This window comes from Cherax quadricarinatus, chromosome 97, assembly GCF_038502225.1.
Source record: "Cherax quadricarinatus isolate ZL_2023a chromosome 97, ASM3850222v1, whole genome shotgun sequence".
NCBI lineage: Eukaryota > Metazoa > Arthropoda > Malacostraca > Decapoda > Parastacidae > Cherax > Cherax quadricarinatus.
The window spans coordinates 6,478,717-6,494,260 of record NC_091388.1 but is presented as its reverse complement, the minus strand read 5'-3'; the positions used below and the strand labels follow the sequence as shown (position 1 = coordinate 6,494,260).

Genomic DNA, 15,544 nt, shown 5'->3' with positions numbered 1-15,544 from the left:
ACCTTCCTTGAGGGGAGAGAGCACCTAGAGCTGTGGCAGGGTTTCATCACAGGTATGGTGCTAATGTTAAAATTGTGAAAATGATGTATTTTCTTTATATTAGATCATTGGTTGATTATGCCGCGCCACTACTTGCTCTTGTGTCATACTGGAAGCTTGGAGGGCTGGAGAAATTGCAGAATGAAGCAATGAGGATCATCTTAAGATGCCATCGCGCTGCCAAAATTCTAAATATGAAGAAAGAACTTGATATCCCAAGTATCAGAGATCGTGTCACTGAAAGAAATATCCTCATTTGGGTCAATATACTCAGGCAAGCACATTCAAACATGGCTTTTAAACAAGGCTACCCAGCTTTTGAGATACCTGTGGCCGAGTGGTCTAGAGCGTCACTTGGGAACCTTGCCAGCCTCCCCTGACGTGGTTTCGAATCCTAATGACTGCAATCTTTCTTTGTATAATAACATATGTGCAAATTACCCAGGATACACCCAAACAAATCAGACAAAATAACTTATATCTCTTTGTTGATTCGGATTCACTTAGCTTTCAGAATGTTCGCTGACTGTTTATAGCTCTGAGAGCCCCGTCAGCCGTATAAAGGTTTAGTATATCATTTGTCAGTCGCTCTGAGAAGGCCAGCTGCTAGAGAACAACTGGATATTGGAGGTCTGTCACCTTGTTCAATTCTTCATTGAACTCTGTGAGATGAAATAAGATTTGCTGCGGTTTTTAATTCGGGGTAGGGAGGGTTAGCCAGCCAGGATAACCCGGGGTAGGGAGGGTTAGCCAGCCAGGATAACCCGGGGTAGGGAGGGTTAGCCAGCCAGGATAACCCGGGGTAGGGAGGGTTAGCCAGCCAGGATAACCCGGGGTAGGGAGGGTTAGCCAGCCAGGATAACCCGGGGTAGGGAGGGTTAGCCAGCCAGGATAACCCGGGGTAGGAAGGGTTAGCCAGCCAGGATAACCCGGGGTAGGGAGGGTTAGCCACCCAGGATAACCCGGGGTAGGGAGGGTTAGCCAGCCAGGATAACCCGGGGTAGGGAGGGTTAGCCAGCCAGGATAACCCGGGGTAGGGAGGGTTAGCCAGCCAGGATAACCCGGGGTAGGAAGGGTTAGCCAGCCAGGATAACCCGGGGTAGGGAGGGTTAGCCACCCAGGATAACCCGGGGTAGGGAGGGTTAGCCAGCCAGGATAATCCGGGGTAGGGAGGGTTAGCCACCCAGGATAACCCGGGGTAGGAAGGGTTAGCCAGCCAGGATAATCCGGGGTAGGGAGGGTTAGCCACCCAGGATAACCCGGGGTAGGGAGGGTTAGCCAGCCAGGATAATCCGGGGTAGGAAGGGTTAGCCACCCAGGATAACCCGGGGTAGGAAGGGTTAGCCAGCCAGGATAATCCGGGGTAGGGAGGGTTAGCCACCCAGGATAACCTGGAGTAGGAGGGTTAGCCACCCGGGGTAGGGTTGGATAGCCACCCAGGATAACCCGGGGTAGGGAGGGTTAGCCACCCAGGATAACCCTGGGTAGGGAAGGTTTGGCACCCAGGATAACCCGGGGTAGGGAGGGTTAGCCACCCAGGATAACCCGGGGTAGGGAGGGTTAGCCACCCAGGATAACCCGGGGTAGGGAGGGTTAGCCACCCAGGATAAACCGGGGTAGGGAGGGTTAGCCACCCAAGATAACCCAAGAAAGTCAGTGGGTCATCGAGGACTGTAGCACCCAGGTACCTACTTGCTGCTCACCCAGGTACCTACTTGCTGCTCACCCAGGTACCTACTTACTGCTAGATGAATAGGGACAGCAGGCGTAAGGAAACATGCCCAAGGTTTCTACCAGTGCCGGGGATCGAACCACGGACATTTAGTGCGTGAGGCGAGTGCGTTGTCTACCACGCCACGGGGGGTTAATAACCCAGGACAGCCTAATTCCTTTCCCAGGATTCCCCCCACACCACTCAACTAGCACCCAGGTACCTATTTGCTACTAGGTGAACAAGGGCAGCAGGTGTTATTCATGACACCTGCTCCCATTTACATCCCTCCTCACACAGGACTGAACCCGGAGCCTTAGGTTTTGAACGCACGTCCTTAGTATAACAAATATTATTACTAAACTCTGTATCCTATTTGGATAGGATCCAAATCCTTTATAAAGAGATTCAACCCCATTATCAATCCTAGTTCTTAAGAGAGTCGATTCCGGTACTGAATCTCTATATTTTTAGGCCCCCCCATAAGAGACTTAGATCCTAAGGTTGATCCCAGTTCTTATGACAAACACATGAGGATCCAGCACCACTCCAACTGACAAAAGTTCTTAATCCTCTATGTATAGAGTTCAGTGGCTCAAAGTGGCCTATGCTAGTCTTGAAAATAGTGAACCCAAGACAGACTATGTTAAAGGTTTTATTGGGTTAGTGTCGTGCTCTGTGTCGAGGGATATTAAGCTCTGGTTTAGAAAGACACGTAAGCAAACACAGACATATTTATTAGAAAACGTTTCGGTCCTGGGACCTTGATCAAGGTCCCAGGACCGAATGACTTGATAAAGCTCTACATAGAATCATAACTTGATAAAGCTCCACACAGGGTCAAACATGACATGTTGAAGCTCTACACACGGTCATCACTTGATAAAGCTCTACACACGGCCATCACTTGATAAAGCTCTACACACGGCCATCACTTGATAAAGCTCTACACACAGCCATCACTTGATAAAGCTCTACACACAGCCATCACTTGATAAAGCTCTACACACAGCCATCACTTGATAAAGCTCTACACACAGCCATCACTTGATAAAGCTCTACACACAGCCATCACTTGATAAAGCTCTACACACAGCCATCACTTGATAAAGCTCTACACACAGCCATCACTTGATAAAGCTCTACACACGGCCATCACTTGATAAAGCTCTACACACAGCCATCACTTGATAAAGCTCTACACACAGCCATCGCTTGATAAAGCTCAATACACAGCCATCACTTGATAAAGCTCTACACACGGCCATCACTTGGTAAAGCTCTATACACAGCCATCACTTGATAAAGCTCTACACACAGCCATCACTTGATAAAGCTCTACACACGGCCATCACTTGATAAAGCTCTACACACGGCCATCACTTGATAAAGCTCTACACACAGCCATCACTTGATAAAGCTCTACACACAGCCATCACTTGATAAAGCTCTACACACAGCCATCACTTGATAAAGCTCTATACAGCCATCACTTGATAAAGCTCTACACACAGCCATCACTTGATAAAGCTTTATACAGCCATCACTTGATAAAGCTCTACACACAGCCATCACTTGATAAAGCTCTACACACAGCCATCACTTGATAAAGCTCTATACAGCCATCACTTGATAAAGCTCTACACACAGCCATCACTTGATAAAGCTTTATACAGCCATCACTTGATAAAGCTCTATACAGCCATCACTTGATAAAGCTCTATACAGCCATCACTTGATAAAGCTCTACACACAGCCATCACTTGATAAAGCTCTACATACAGCCATCACTTGATAAAGCTCTACACACAGCCATCACTTGATAAAGCTCTACACACAGCCATCACTTGATAAAGCTCTACACGGTCAAACATGACTTGATAAAGCTCCACACAGACTTGATAAAGTCTGTGTAGAGCTTTATCATGACTATAAAGTTCCACACAGACTTGATAAAGTCTGTGTAGAGCTTTATCGTGACTTTATAAAGCTCCACACAGACTTGATAAAGTCTGTGTAGAGCTTTATCGTGACTTTATAAAGCTCCACACAGACTTGATAAAGTCTGTGTAGAGCTTTATCATGACTTAATAAAGCTCTACAGAGAGCCAAATTCTCTACTTACAGAAGCTCTCTCCTTCATAACGTAACCCAGCGTCATCACAGGGGCCCTGGACTATTGTTTACATCCACTCAATAGGCTGAGGGACGCCCAAGGACGCTGATATATATACAGAGGGCGCTGGGGACGCCGCAGCCAGCTGTGGCAAGGACGAATCTGGTATAAATAGCAACAGAATCCTACGTGAAATACTGCCTTAAAGGACCTCTCTCAAGGACTCCCGTCTTGCCTAGCGGGGTTTATAAGTTTTATTAAGGGACAGGTACACTTAAATATACTTACTCAAATTATTATACATAGTAACATGTGTGTAAATTACCTATCAGGATAACCACTATTGGGGATGTGGGATGCTTCTGCCAGCCATGTTGACCCTCTCTAGTGAGGTTCAGATAATAAGGGAAGGTATATAAGGGGAGAACAGAGAGATGTGCAAGAGAGAGAGGGGGAAGAGAGGAAACTAAAGAGGAACCTGGCAGTAGCAGCATCGACGGGTGGGGGTGGTTGGGGGAAATAATAGTTACGTAAGGTAGGTTGGGAGGGGATTTGTGTGAGGGTGGTGGAAGGTGGCAACAGCCAGATAGAGATAGTTTTAGCTCTCTCTGTTTCTCTCTCTCTCGTTCTCGCTCTCTCTCTGTGTATGTGTCTCAGTCTGCCTCAGCTCATTATGATTTATTTCTCAGTAGCTATTGGGAAATAACATTCTTATTCTGATGGCCAGCCCCCCCCTCTCTCTCTTTCCCTCCCTCCCTCCTCTCTCTCTCTCTCTCTCTCTCTCTCTCTCTCTCTCTCTCGTTGCAGCTGTTGCTATGCATTGGCAGCCATGGGGTTGCTACTGCCAAACATTGCATCGATCCTTCCGTGAGTCTGTCTACGTCTTCTCCATTCACTGTATTCAGCCCCTACCAGTGTGTGTGTGTGTGTGTGTGTGTGTGTGTGTGTGTGTGTGTGTGTGTGTGTGTGTGTGTGTGTGTGTGTGTGTGTGTCTGTCTGTCTGTCTGTCCGTCTTCTGTGTCTTGTGTTCTCAGTTCGACTGGATCTATGTAAAGTTTTATCTCTACATAGTTTTCTCTTCCGTAGTCGTTCTTAATTTTCTCTCTACCATCACCCTTATATTTCTTCTATGTCTGACTAACCTATAGTGAAGACCTGATCTAGTCTTGCTGGTTCATCCCTGTATACACATTGCAATATTTAATGTTTCATTACTGTATCCACCAGTCTTACCGTATTTCTCATGACTTGAAAAAGTGAATAAAATGAATAAGAATGCTGAAGATGGGGTAATGAGTAAGACGAGAAAGGAAAAGGTGGTGACGCAGGTCAAGAAAGAGGTTAAACAAGACAGATGTGAAGGAGGTCATGCAGGTCAGGGAAGAAGTTAAAGGTGACCTGGTATTGGTGTATGTGTTGTGGATGCCACACTACACTACCACTTGAGCCACTCAAAACTAACTGCTGCTTCCAGTACATGATACAACTTATACAGACCATAGCTGACATCAATGACATACTATATAGAAAGCCCCTTGTTATGTAGAACGTTTCTGGCAGCTTAGATTTGTCCCCTGGATGCGACCCACACCAGTCGACTAAGACCCAGGTACCTACTTACTGCTAGGTGAACATAGACAGCATATCGTGTCTTTAGGAAACGTCCTAATGTTTCACCCGTACCGGGAAACGAACCACGGACCTCAGTGTATTATATACACGACTGAAGAATCCTGCTATGCAGTCGACACTTTTAAGAACATAAGAAAGGAGGAACACCGCAGCATGCCTATTGGCTCATACTAGGCAGGTTCTTCTCAAACCCAATCCCACTAACAAAAATATTCGTTGAAGGTCTTTGCTCTGTATTCCCTCGAACGCAGGCGAGAGAGATACATGATAATATGCACTTGGAAGGTCCTGGAGGGATTGGTACCAAACCTGCACTCGAAAATTACTCCATGTGAAAGGAAAAGACTCGGCAGGAGATGCAACATTCCCCCGATGAAAAGCAGGGGCTCCACGAGTGCACTGAGAGACAACACAATAAGTGTCAGGGGCCCAAGACTGTTCAACTGCCTCCCAGCATACATAAGGGGGATTATCAATAGACCCCTGGCTGTCTTCAAGAAGGCATTGGACAAGCACCTAAAGTCAGTACCTGACCAACCGGGCTGTGGTTCGTACGTCAGCTTGCGTGCTACCAGCAGTAACAGCCTGGTTGATCATATCCTTATCCACCATGAGGCCTGGTTTCAGACCGGACCGCGGGGGCGTTGACCCCCGAAACTCCAGTTAAAGTCCAGGTAAACCCAACCCAATTTTGGGCTATAAACATACCCAACACCCAAATGTTCTATATATGTCTCATCTACCACCACTACCACCATCTAAGCCAGTCTCATCTACCACCACTACCACCATCAAAGCCAGTCTCATCTACCACCACTACCACCATCTAAGCCAGTCTCATCTACCACCACTACCACCATCAAAGCCAGTCTCATCTACCACCATCAAACTCAGTCTCATCTACCACCATCACAGTCAGTCTCATCTACCACCACTATCACCATCACAGCCAGTCTCATCTACCACCACTACCACCATCACAGCCAGTCTCATCTACCACCATCAAAGTCAATCTCATATACCACCATCAAACTCAGTCTCATCTACCACCATCACAGTCAGTCTCATCTACCACCACCACCACCATCACAGCCAGTCTCATCTACCACCATCAAACTCAGTCTCATCTACCACCATCACAGTCAGTCTCATCTACCACCACTACCACCATCAAAGTCAGTCTCATCTACCACCACTACCACCATAAAAGTCAGTCTCATCTACCACCATCAAAGTCAGTCTCATCTACCACCACTACCACCATCAAAGTCAGTCTCATCTACCACCACTACCACCATCATAGCCAATCTCATCTACCACCACTACCACCATCCAAGTCAGTCTCATCTACCACCACTACCACCATCAAAGTCAGTCTCATCTACCACCACCACCACCACCACCATCACAGCCAGTCTCATCTACCACCACTACCACCATCATAGCCAGTCTCATCTACCACCACTACCACCATCGTAGCCAATCTCATCTACCACCACTACCACCATCAAAGTCAGTCTCATCTACCACAACTACCAACATCAAAGTCAGTCTCATCTACCACCACTACCACAATCATAGCCAATCTCATCTACCACCACTACCACCATCAAAGTCAGTCTCATCTACCACCGTTACCACCATCAGAGCCAGTCTCATCTACCACCACTACCACCATCAAAGTCAGTCTCATCTACCACCACCATCAAAGCCAGTCTCATCTACCACCACTACTAGAATCAAAGTCAGTCTCATCTACCACCACTTCCACCATCAAAGTCAGTCTCATCTACCACCACTACCACCATCATAGCCAATCTCATCTACCACCACTACCACCATCCAAGTCAGTCTCATCTACCACCACTACCACCATAAAAGTCAGTCTCATCTACCACCATCAAAGTCAGTCTCATCTACCACCACTACCACCATCAAAGTCAGTCTCATCTACCACCACTACCACCATCATAGCCAATCTCATCTACCACCATCCAAGTCAGTCTCATCTACCACCACTACCACCATCAAAGTCAGTCTCATCTACCACCACCACCACCACCACCATCACAGCCTGTCTCATCTACCACCACTACCACCATCATAGCCAGTCTCATCTACCACCACTACCACCATCAAAGTCAGTCTCATCTACCACCACTACCACCATCAAAGTCAGTCTCATCTACCACCACTACCACCATCAAAGTCAGTCTCATCTACCACCACTACCACCATCAAAGTCAGTCTCATCTACCACCATCACAGCCAGTCGTATCTACCACCACTAGCACCATCATAGTCAGTCTCATCTACCACCGTTACCACCATCAGAGCCAGTCTCATCTACCACCACTACCACCATCAAAGTCAGTCTCATCTACCACCGTTACCACCATCAGAGCCAGTCTCATCTACCACCACTACCACCATCAAAGTCAGTCTCATCTTCCACCACCATCAAAGCCAGTCTACCACCACTTCCAGCAGTCTCATCTACCACCACTACTAGTCAAAGTCATCTACCACCACCACTACCACCATCACAGCCCGTCTCATCTACCACCACCACTACCACCATCTCAGCCAGTCTCATCTACCACCACCACCACCACTACCACCATCACAGCCAGTATCATCTACCACCACCATCACAGCCAGTATCATCTACCATCACCACCATCACAGCCAGTCTCATCTACCACCACCACTACCACCATCACAGCCAGTCTCATCTACCACCACCACCACTACCACCCTGACAGCCAGTCTCATCTACCACCACCACTACCACCATCATAGCCTGTGTCATCTACCACCACCACCACTACCACCCTGACAGCCAGTCTCATCTACCACCACCACTACCACCATCACAGCCCGTCTCATCTACCACCACCACTACCACCATCTCAGCCAGTCTCATCTACCACCACCACCACCACTACCACCATCACAGCCAGTATCATCTACCACCACCATCACAGCCAGTCTCATCTACCACCACCACCACCATCACAGCCAGTCTCATCTACCACCACCACTACCACCATCACAGCCAGTCTCATATACCACCACCACCACTTCCACCATCACAGCCAGTCTCATCTACCACCACCACTACCACCATCACAGCCAGTATCATCTACCACCACCATCACAGCCAGTATCATCTACCACCACCACCATCACAGCCAGTCTCATCTACCACCACCACCACTACCACCATCACAGCCAGTCTCATCTACCACCACCACTACCACCATCACAGCCAGTATCATCTACCACCACCACCACCAACATCACTGCCAGTCTCATCTACCACCACTACCACCATCATAACCAGTCTCATCTACCACCACCACTACCACCATCACAGCCAGTCTCATCTACCACCACCACTACCACTACCACCATCACAGCCAGTCTCACCTACCAACACCACTACCACCATCAAAGCCAGTATCATCTACCACCACCACCACTACCACCATCACAGCCAGTCTCATCTACCACCACCACCACTACCACCATCACAGCCAGTCTCATCTACCACCACCAATATCATAGCCAGTCTCATCTACCACCATCACAGCCAGTCTCATCTACCACCACCACTACCACCATCACAGCCAGTCTCATCTACCACCACCATCATAGCCAGTCTCATCTACCACCATCAAAGCCAGTCTCATCTACCACCACCACCACTACCACCATCACAGCCAGTCTCATCTACCACCACCACCACCACCATCACAGCCAGTCTCATCTACCACCACCACCATCACAGCCAGTGTCATCAACCACCACCACTACCACCATCACAACCAGTCTCATCTACCACCACCACCACCATCACAGCCAGTCTCATCTACCACCACCAGTACCATCATCAAAGCCAGTCTTATCTACCACCATCAAAGCCAGTCTCAACTACCACCACCACTATCACTACCACCATCACAGCCAGTCTCATCTACCACCACCACTACCACCATCAAAGCCAGTATCATCTACCACCACCACCACTACCACCATCAAAGCCTGTATCATCTACCACCACTACCACCATCACAGCCAGTATCATCTACCACCACCACCATCACAGCCAATCTCATCTACCACCACCACCACCACCATCACAGCCAGTCTCATCTACCACCACTACCACCACCATCAAAGCCAGTCTCATCTACCACCACCACCTTCATAGCCAGTCTCATCTACCACCACCACTACCACCATCATAGCCAGTATCATCTACCACTACCACCATCACACCCAGTCTCATCTACCACAACCACTACCACCATCATAGCTAGTATCATCTACCACCACCACTACCACCATCACAGCCAGTCTCGTCTACCACCACCACTACCACCATCACAGCCAGTCTCATATACCACCACCACCACTTCCACCATCACAGCCAGTCTCATCTACCACCACCACCATCACAGCCAATCTCATCTACCACCACCATCACAGCCAGTCTCATCTACCACAACCACCACCACCATCACAGCCAGTATCGTCTACCACCACCACCACCACCACTACCACCACCACCACTACCACCACCACCATCACAGCCAGTCTCATCTACCACCACTACCACCATCAAAGTCAGTCTCATCTACCACCACTACCACCATCACAGCCAGTCTCATCTACCACCACCACCACTACCACCATCACAGCCAGTCTCATCTACCACCACCACTACCACCATCACAGCCAGTATCATCTACCACCACCACCACCAACATCACAGCCAGTATCATCTACCACCACCACCATCACAGCCAGTCTCATCTACCACCACCACCACCACTACCACCATCATAACCAGTCTCATCTACCACCACCACTACCACCATCACAGCCAGTCTCATCTACCACTACCACTACCACCATCACAGCCAGTCTCACCTACCACCACCACCACTACCACCATCATAGCCAGTCTCACCTACCCCCACCACTACCACCATCAAAGCCAGTATCATCTACCACCACCACCACTACCACCATCACAGCCAGTCTCATCTACCACCATCACAGCCAGTCTCATCTACCACCACCACCATCACAGCCAGTCTCATCTACCACCACCACTACCACCATCACAGCCAGTCTCATCTATCATCACCACCACCACTACCACCATCACAGCAAGTCTCATCTACCATCACCACCACCACTACCACCATCACAGCCAGTATCATCTACCACCACCACCACTACCACCATCACAGCCAGTCTCATCTACCACCACCACCACTACCACCATCACAGCCAGTCTCATCTACCACCACCATCAAAGCCAGTCTCATCTACTACCACCACCGTCATAGCCAGTCTCATCTACCACCATCACTACCACCATCAAAGCCAGTCTCATCTACCACCACCACTACCACCATCACAGCCAGTCTCATCTACCACCACCACCACTACCACCATCACAGCCAGTCTCATCTACCACCACCACCATCACCATCACATCCAGTCTCGTACCACCACCACCACCAACATCACAGCCAGTGTCATCAACCACCACCACTACCACCATCACAACCAGTCTCATCTACCACCACCACCACCATCACAGCCAGTCTCATCACACCCAGTACTCATCTACCACCAGTCATCTACCCCCATCAAAGCCAGTCTCAACTACCACCACCACTATCACTACCACCATCACAGCCAGTCTCATCTACCACCACCACTACCACCATCAAAGCCAGTATCATCTACCACCACCACCACTACCACCATCACAGCCAGTCTCATCTACCACCACCACTACCACCATCAAAGCCAGTGTCATCTACCACCACCACCACTACCACCATCACAGCCAGTCTCATTTACCACCACCACCACCAACATCACAGCCAGTATCATCTACCACCACTACTACCACCATCAAAGCCAGTCTCATCTACCACCACCATTACAGCCAGTCTCATCTACCACCACCATCACAGCCAGTCTCATCTACCACCACCACCACCAACATCCCAGCCAGTATCATCTACCACTACCACCATCAAAGCCAGTCTCATCTACCACCACCACTACCACCATCACAGCCAGTCTCATCTACCACCACCACTACCACCATCACAGCCAGTCTCATCTACCACCACCACTACCACCATCAAAGCCTGTATCATCTACCACCACCACCACTACCACCATCACAGCCAGTCTCATCTACCACCACCACCATCAAAGTCAGTCTCATCTACCACCATCACAGCCAGTCGTATCTACCACCACTAGCACCATCATAGTCAGTCTCATCTACCACCACCACCACTACCACCATCACAGCCAGTCTCATCTACCACCACTACCACCATCATAGCCAGTCTCATCTACCACCACTTCCACCATCAAAGTCAGTCTCATCTACCACCACTACCACCATCAAAGTCAGTCTCATCTACCACCACTACCACCATCAAAGTCAGTCTCATCTACCACCACTACCACCATCATAGCCAATCTCATCTACCACCACTTCCACCATCAAAGTCAGTCTCATCTACCACCACTACCACCATCATAGCCAGTCTCATCTACCACCATCAAAGTCAGTCTCAACTTTCACCACCATCAAAGCCAGTCTCATCTACCACCACTACCACCATCACAGCCAGTCTCATCTACCACCACCACTACCACCATCATAGCCAGTCTCATCTACCACCACTACCACCATCATAGCCAGTCTCATCTACCACCACTACCACCATCAAAGTCAGTCTCATCTACCACCACTACCACCATCAAAGCCAGTCTCATCTACCACCACTTCCACCATCAAAGTCAGTCTCATCTACCACCACTACCACCATCATAGCCAGTCTCATCTACCACCACTACCACCATCAAAGTCAGTCTCATCTACCACCACTACCACCATCAAAGCCAGTCTCATCTACCACCACCACTACCACCATCATAGCCAGTCTCATCTACCACCACTACCACCATCATAGCCAGTCTCATCTACCACAACTACCACCATCATAGTCAGTCTCATCTACCACCACTACCACCATCAAAGTCAGTCTTATCTACCACCACCATCAAAGCCAGTCTCATCTACCACCACCACCTTCATAGCCAGTCTCATCTACCACAACTACCACCATCATAGTCAGTCTCATCTACCACCACTACCACCATCATAGCCAGTCTCATCTACCACCACCACTACCACCATCATAGCCAGTATCATCTACCACCACCACTACCACCATCACAGCCAGTCTCATCTACCACCACCACTACCACCATCATAGCTAGTATCATCTACCACCACCACTACCACCATCATAGCCAGTATCATCTACCAGCACCACAACCACCATCACAGCCAGTCTCATCTACCACCACCACTACCACCATCATAGCCAGTATCATCTACCACCACCACTACCACCATCATAACCAGTATCATCTACCACCACCACCACTACCACCATCACAGCCAGTTTCATCTACCACCACCATCACCACTACCACCATCACAGCCACTATCATCTACCACCACCACCATCACAGCCAGTATCATCTACCACCACCACCACCAACATCACAGCCAGTATCATCTACCACCACTACCACCATCACAGCCAGTCTCATCTACCACCACCACTACCACCATCACAGCCAGTGTCATCTACCACCACCACTACCACCCTGACAGCCAGTCTCATCTACCACCACCACTACCACCATCACAGCCCGTCTCATCTACCACCACCACTACCACCATCTCAGCCAGTCTCATCTACCACCACTACCACCATCACAGCCAGTATCATCTACCACCACCATCACAGCCAGTATCATCTACCATCACCACCATCACAGCCAGTCTCATCTACCACCACCACTACCACCATCACAGCCCGTCTCATCTACCACCACCACTACCACCATCTCAGCCAGTCTCATCTACCACCACCACCACTACCACCATCACAGCCAGTATCATCTACCACCACCATCACAGCCAGTATCATCTACCATCACCACCATCACTGCCAGTCTCATCTACCACCATCACAGCCAGTCTCATCTACCACCACCACTACCACCATCAAAGCCAGTATCATCTACCACCACCACCACCACTACCACTATCACAGCCAGTATCATCTACCACCACCATCACAGCCAGTATCATCTACCACCACCATCACAGCCAGTATCATCTACCATCACCACCATCACTGCCAGTCTCATCTACCACCACCACCACTACCACCATCACAGCCAGTATCATCTACCACCACCATCACAGCCAGTATCATCTACCATCACCACCATCATTGCCAGTCTCATCTACCACCACCACTACCACCATCACAGCCAGTCTCATCTACCACCACCACTACCACCATCAAAGCCAGTATCATCTACCACCACCACTACCACCATCAAAGTCAGTCTCATCTACCACTACCACCATCAAAGCCAGTGTCATCTACCACCACCACCACTACCACCATCACAGCCAGTCTCATCTACCACCACCACTATCACAGCCAGTCTCATCTACCACCACCACCACCAACATCACAGCCAGTATCATCTACCACCACTACTACCACCATCAAAGCCAGTCTCATCTACCACCACCACTACCACCATTACAGCCAGTCTCATCTACCACCACCACCACCACCACCATCACAGCCAGTCTCATCTACCACCACCACCACCAACATCCTAGCCAGTATCATCTACCACCACCACTACCACCATCAAAGCCAGTCTCATCTACCACCACCACTACCACCATCACAGCCAGTCTCATCTACCACCGCCACCACTACCACCATCACAGCCAGTCTCATCTACCACCACCACTACCACCATCAAAGCCAGTCTCATCTACCACCACCACTACCACCATCACAGCCAGTCTCATCTACCACCACCACTACCACCATCACAGCCAGTCTCATCTACCACCACCACTACCACCATCAAAACCTGTATCATCTACCACCACCACCACTACCATCATCACAGCCAGTCTCATCTACCACCACTACCTTCACAGCCAGTCTCATCTACCACCACCACCACCACCACCATCATAGCCAGTCTCATCTACCACCACCACCACCATCACAGCCAGTATCGTCTACCACCACCACCACCACCATCACAGCCAGTCTCATCTACCACCACCACCACCACCACCATCACAGCCAGTCTCATCTACCACCACCACCATCACAGCCAGTCTCATCTACCACCACCATCACAGCCAGTCTCATCTACCACCACCACTACCACCATCACAGCCAGTCTCATCTACCACCACCACCACTACCACCATCACAGCCAGTCTCATCTACCACCACCACCACCACCATCACCACCACCACCACCACCACCACCACCACCACCACCACCGCCAGTCCACCACCACCACCACCACCACCACCATAACACTCACCTACCACCACCACCACCACCACCACACCAGTCTCATCTACCACCACCACTACCACCATCACCACCACCACCTACCACCACCACCACTACCACCACATAGCCACCACCACCACCACCACCACCATCAACGCCACCACCACCACCACCACCACCACCACCGCCACCACCAGTCACCACCACCACCACCACTACCACCATCACCACCACCACCACCACCACATCCAGTCTCATCTACCACCACCACTACCACCACAGCCACCACTACCACCACCACCACCACCACACACCACCACTACCACCACCACTACCACCACTACCACCACCACCAGCACTAACACCACCACCACAACTACCACTACCACCACCACTACCACCATCAACACCACCATCACCACCACCATCACCACTTCCACCACCACCTCCATCAACACCACCACCACCACCAGCCACCACTACCACCACCACCACCACCACCACCACCGCCACTCATCTACCACCACCACTACCACCATCAAAGCCACCACCATCTACCATCACAGCCACCA

The 15,544-nt window shown here is 49.8% G+C and overlaps 1 protein-coding gene across 1 annotated transcript in view; it reads right to left on the bottom strand.

Annotated features, from left to right (window-relative positions):
* The window catches only part of Ass (argininosuccinate synthase), a gene marked incomplete at its 3' end in the record, with an annotated part of 38,228 nt that extends 34,302 nt beyond the window's left edge, over positions 1 to 3,926 (bottom strand). The window contains 1 exon segment of the mRNA XM_070105205.1: positions 3,876 to 3,926. Coding sequence (XP_069961306.1) covers positions 3,876 to 3,911 — 36 coding nt within the window.
* Between the last annotated feature and the right edge of the window lie 11,618 nt (positions 3,927 to 15,544).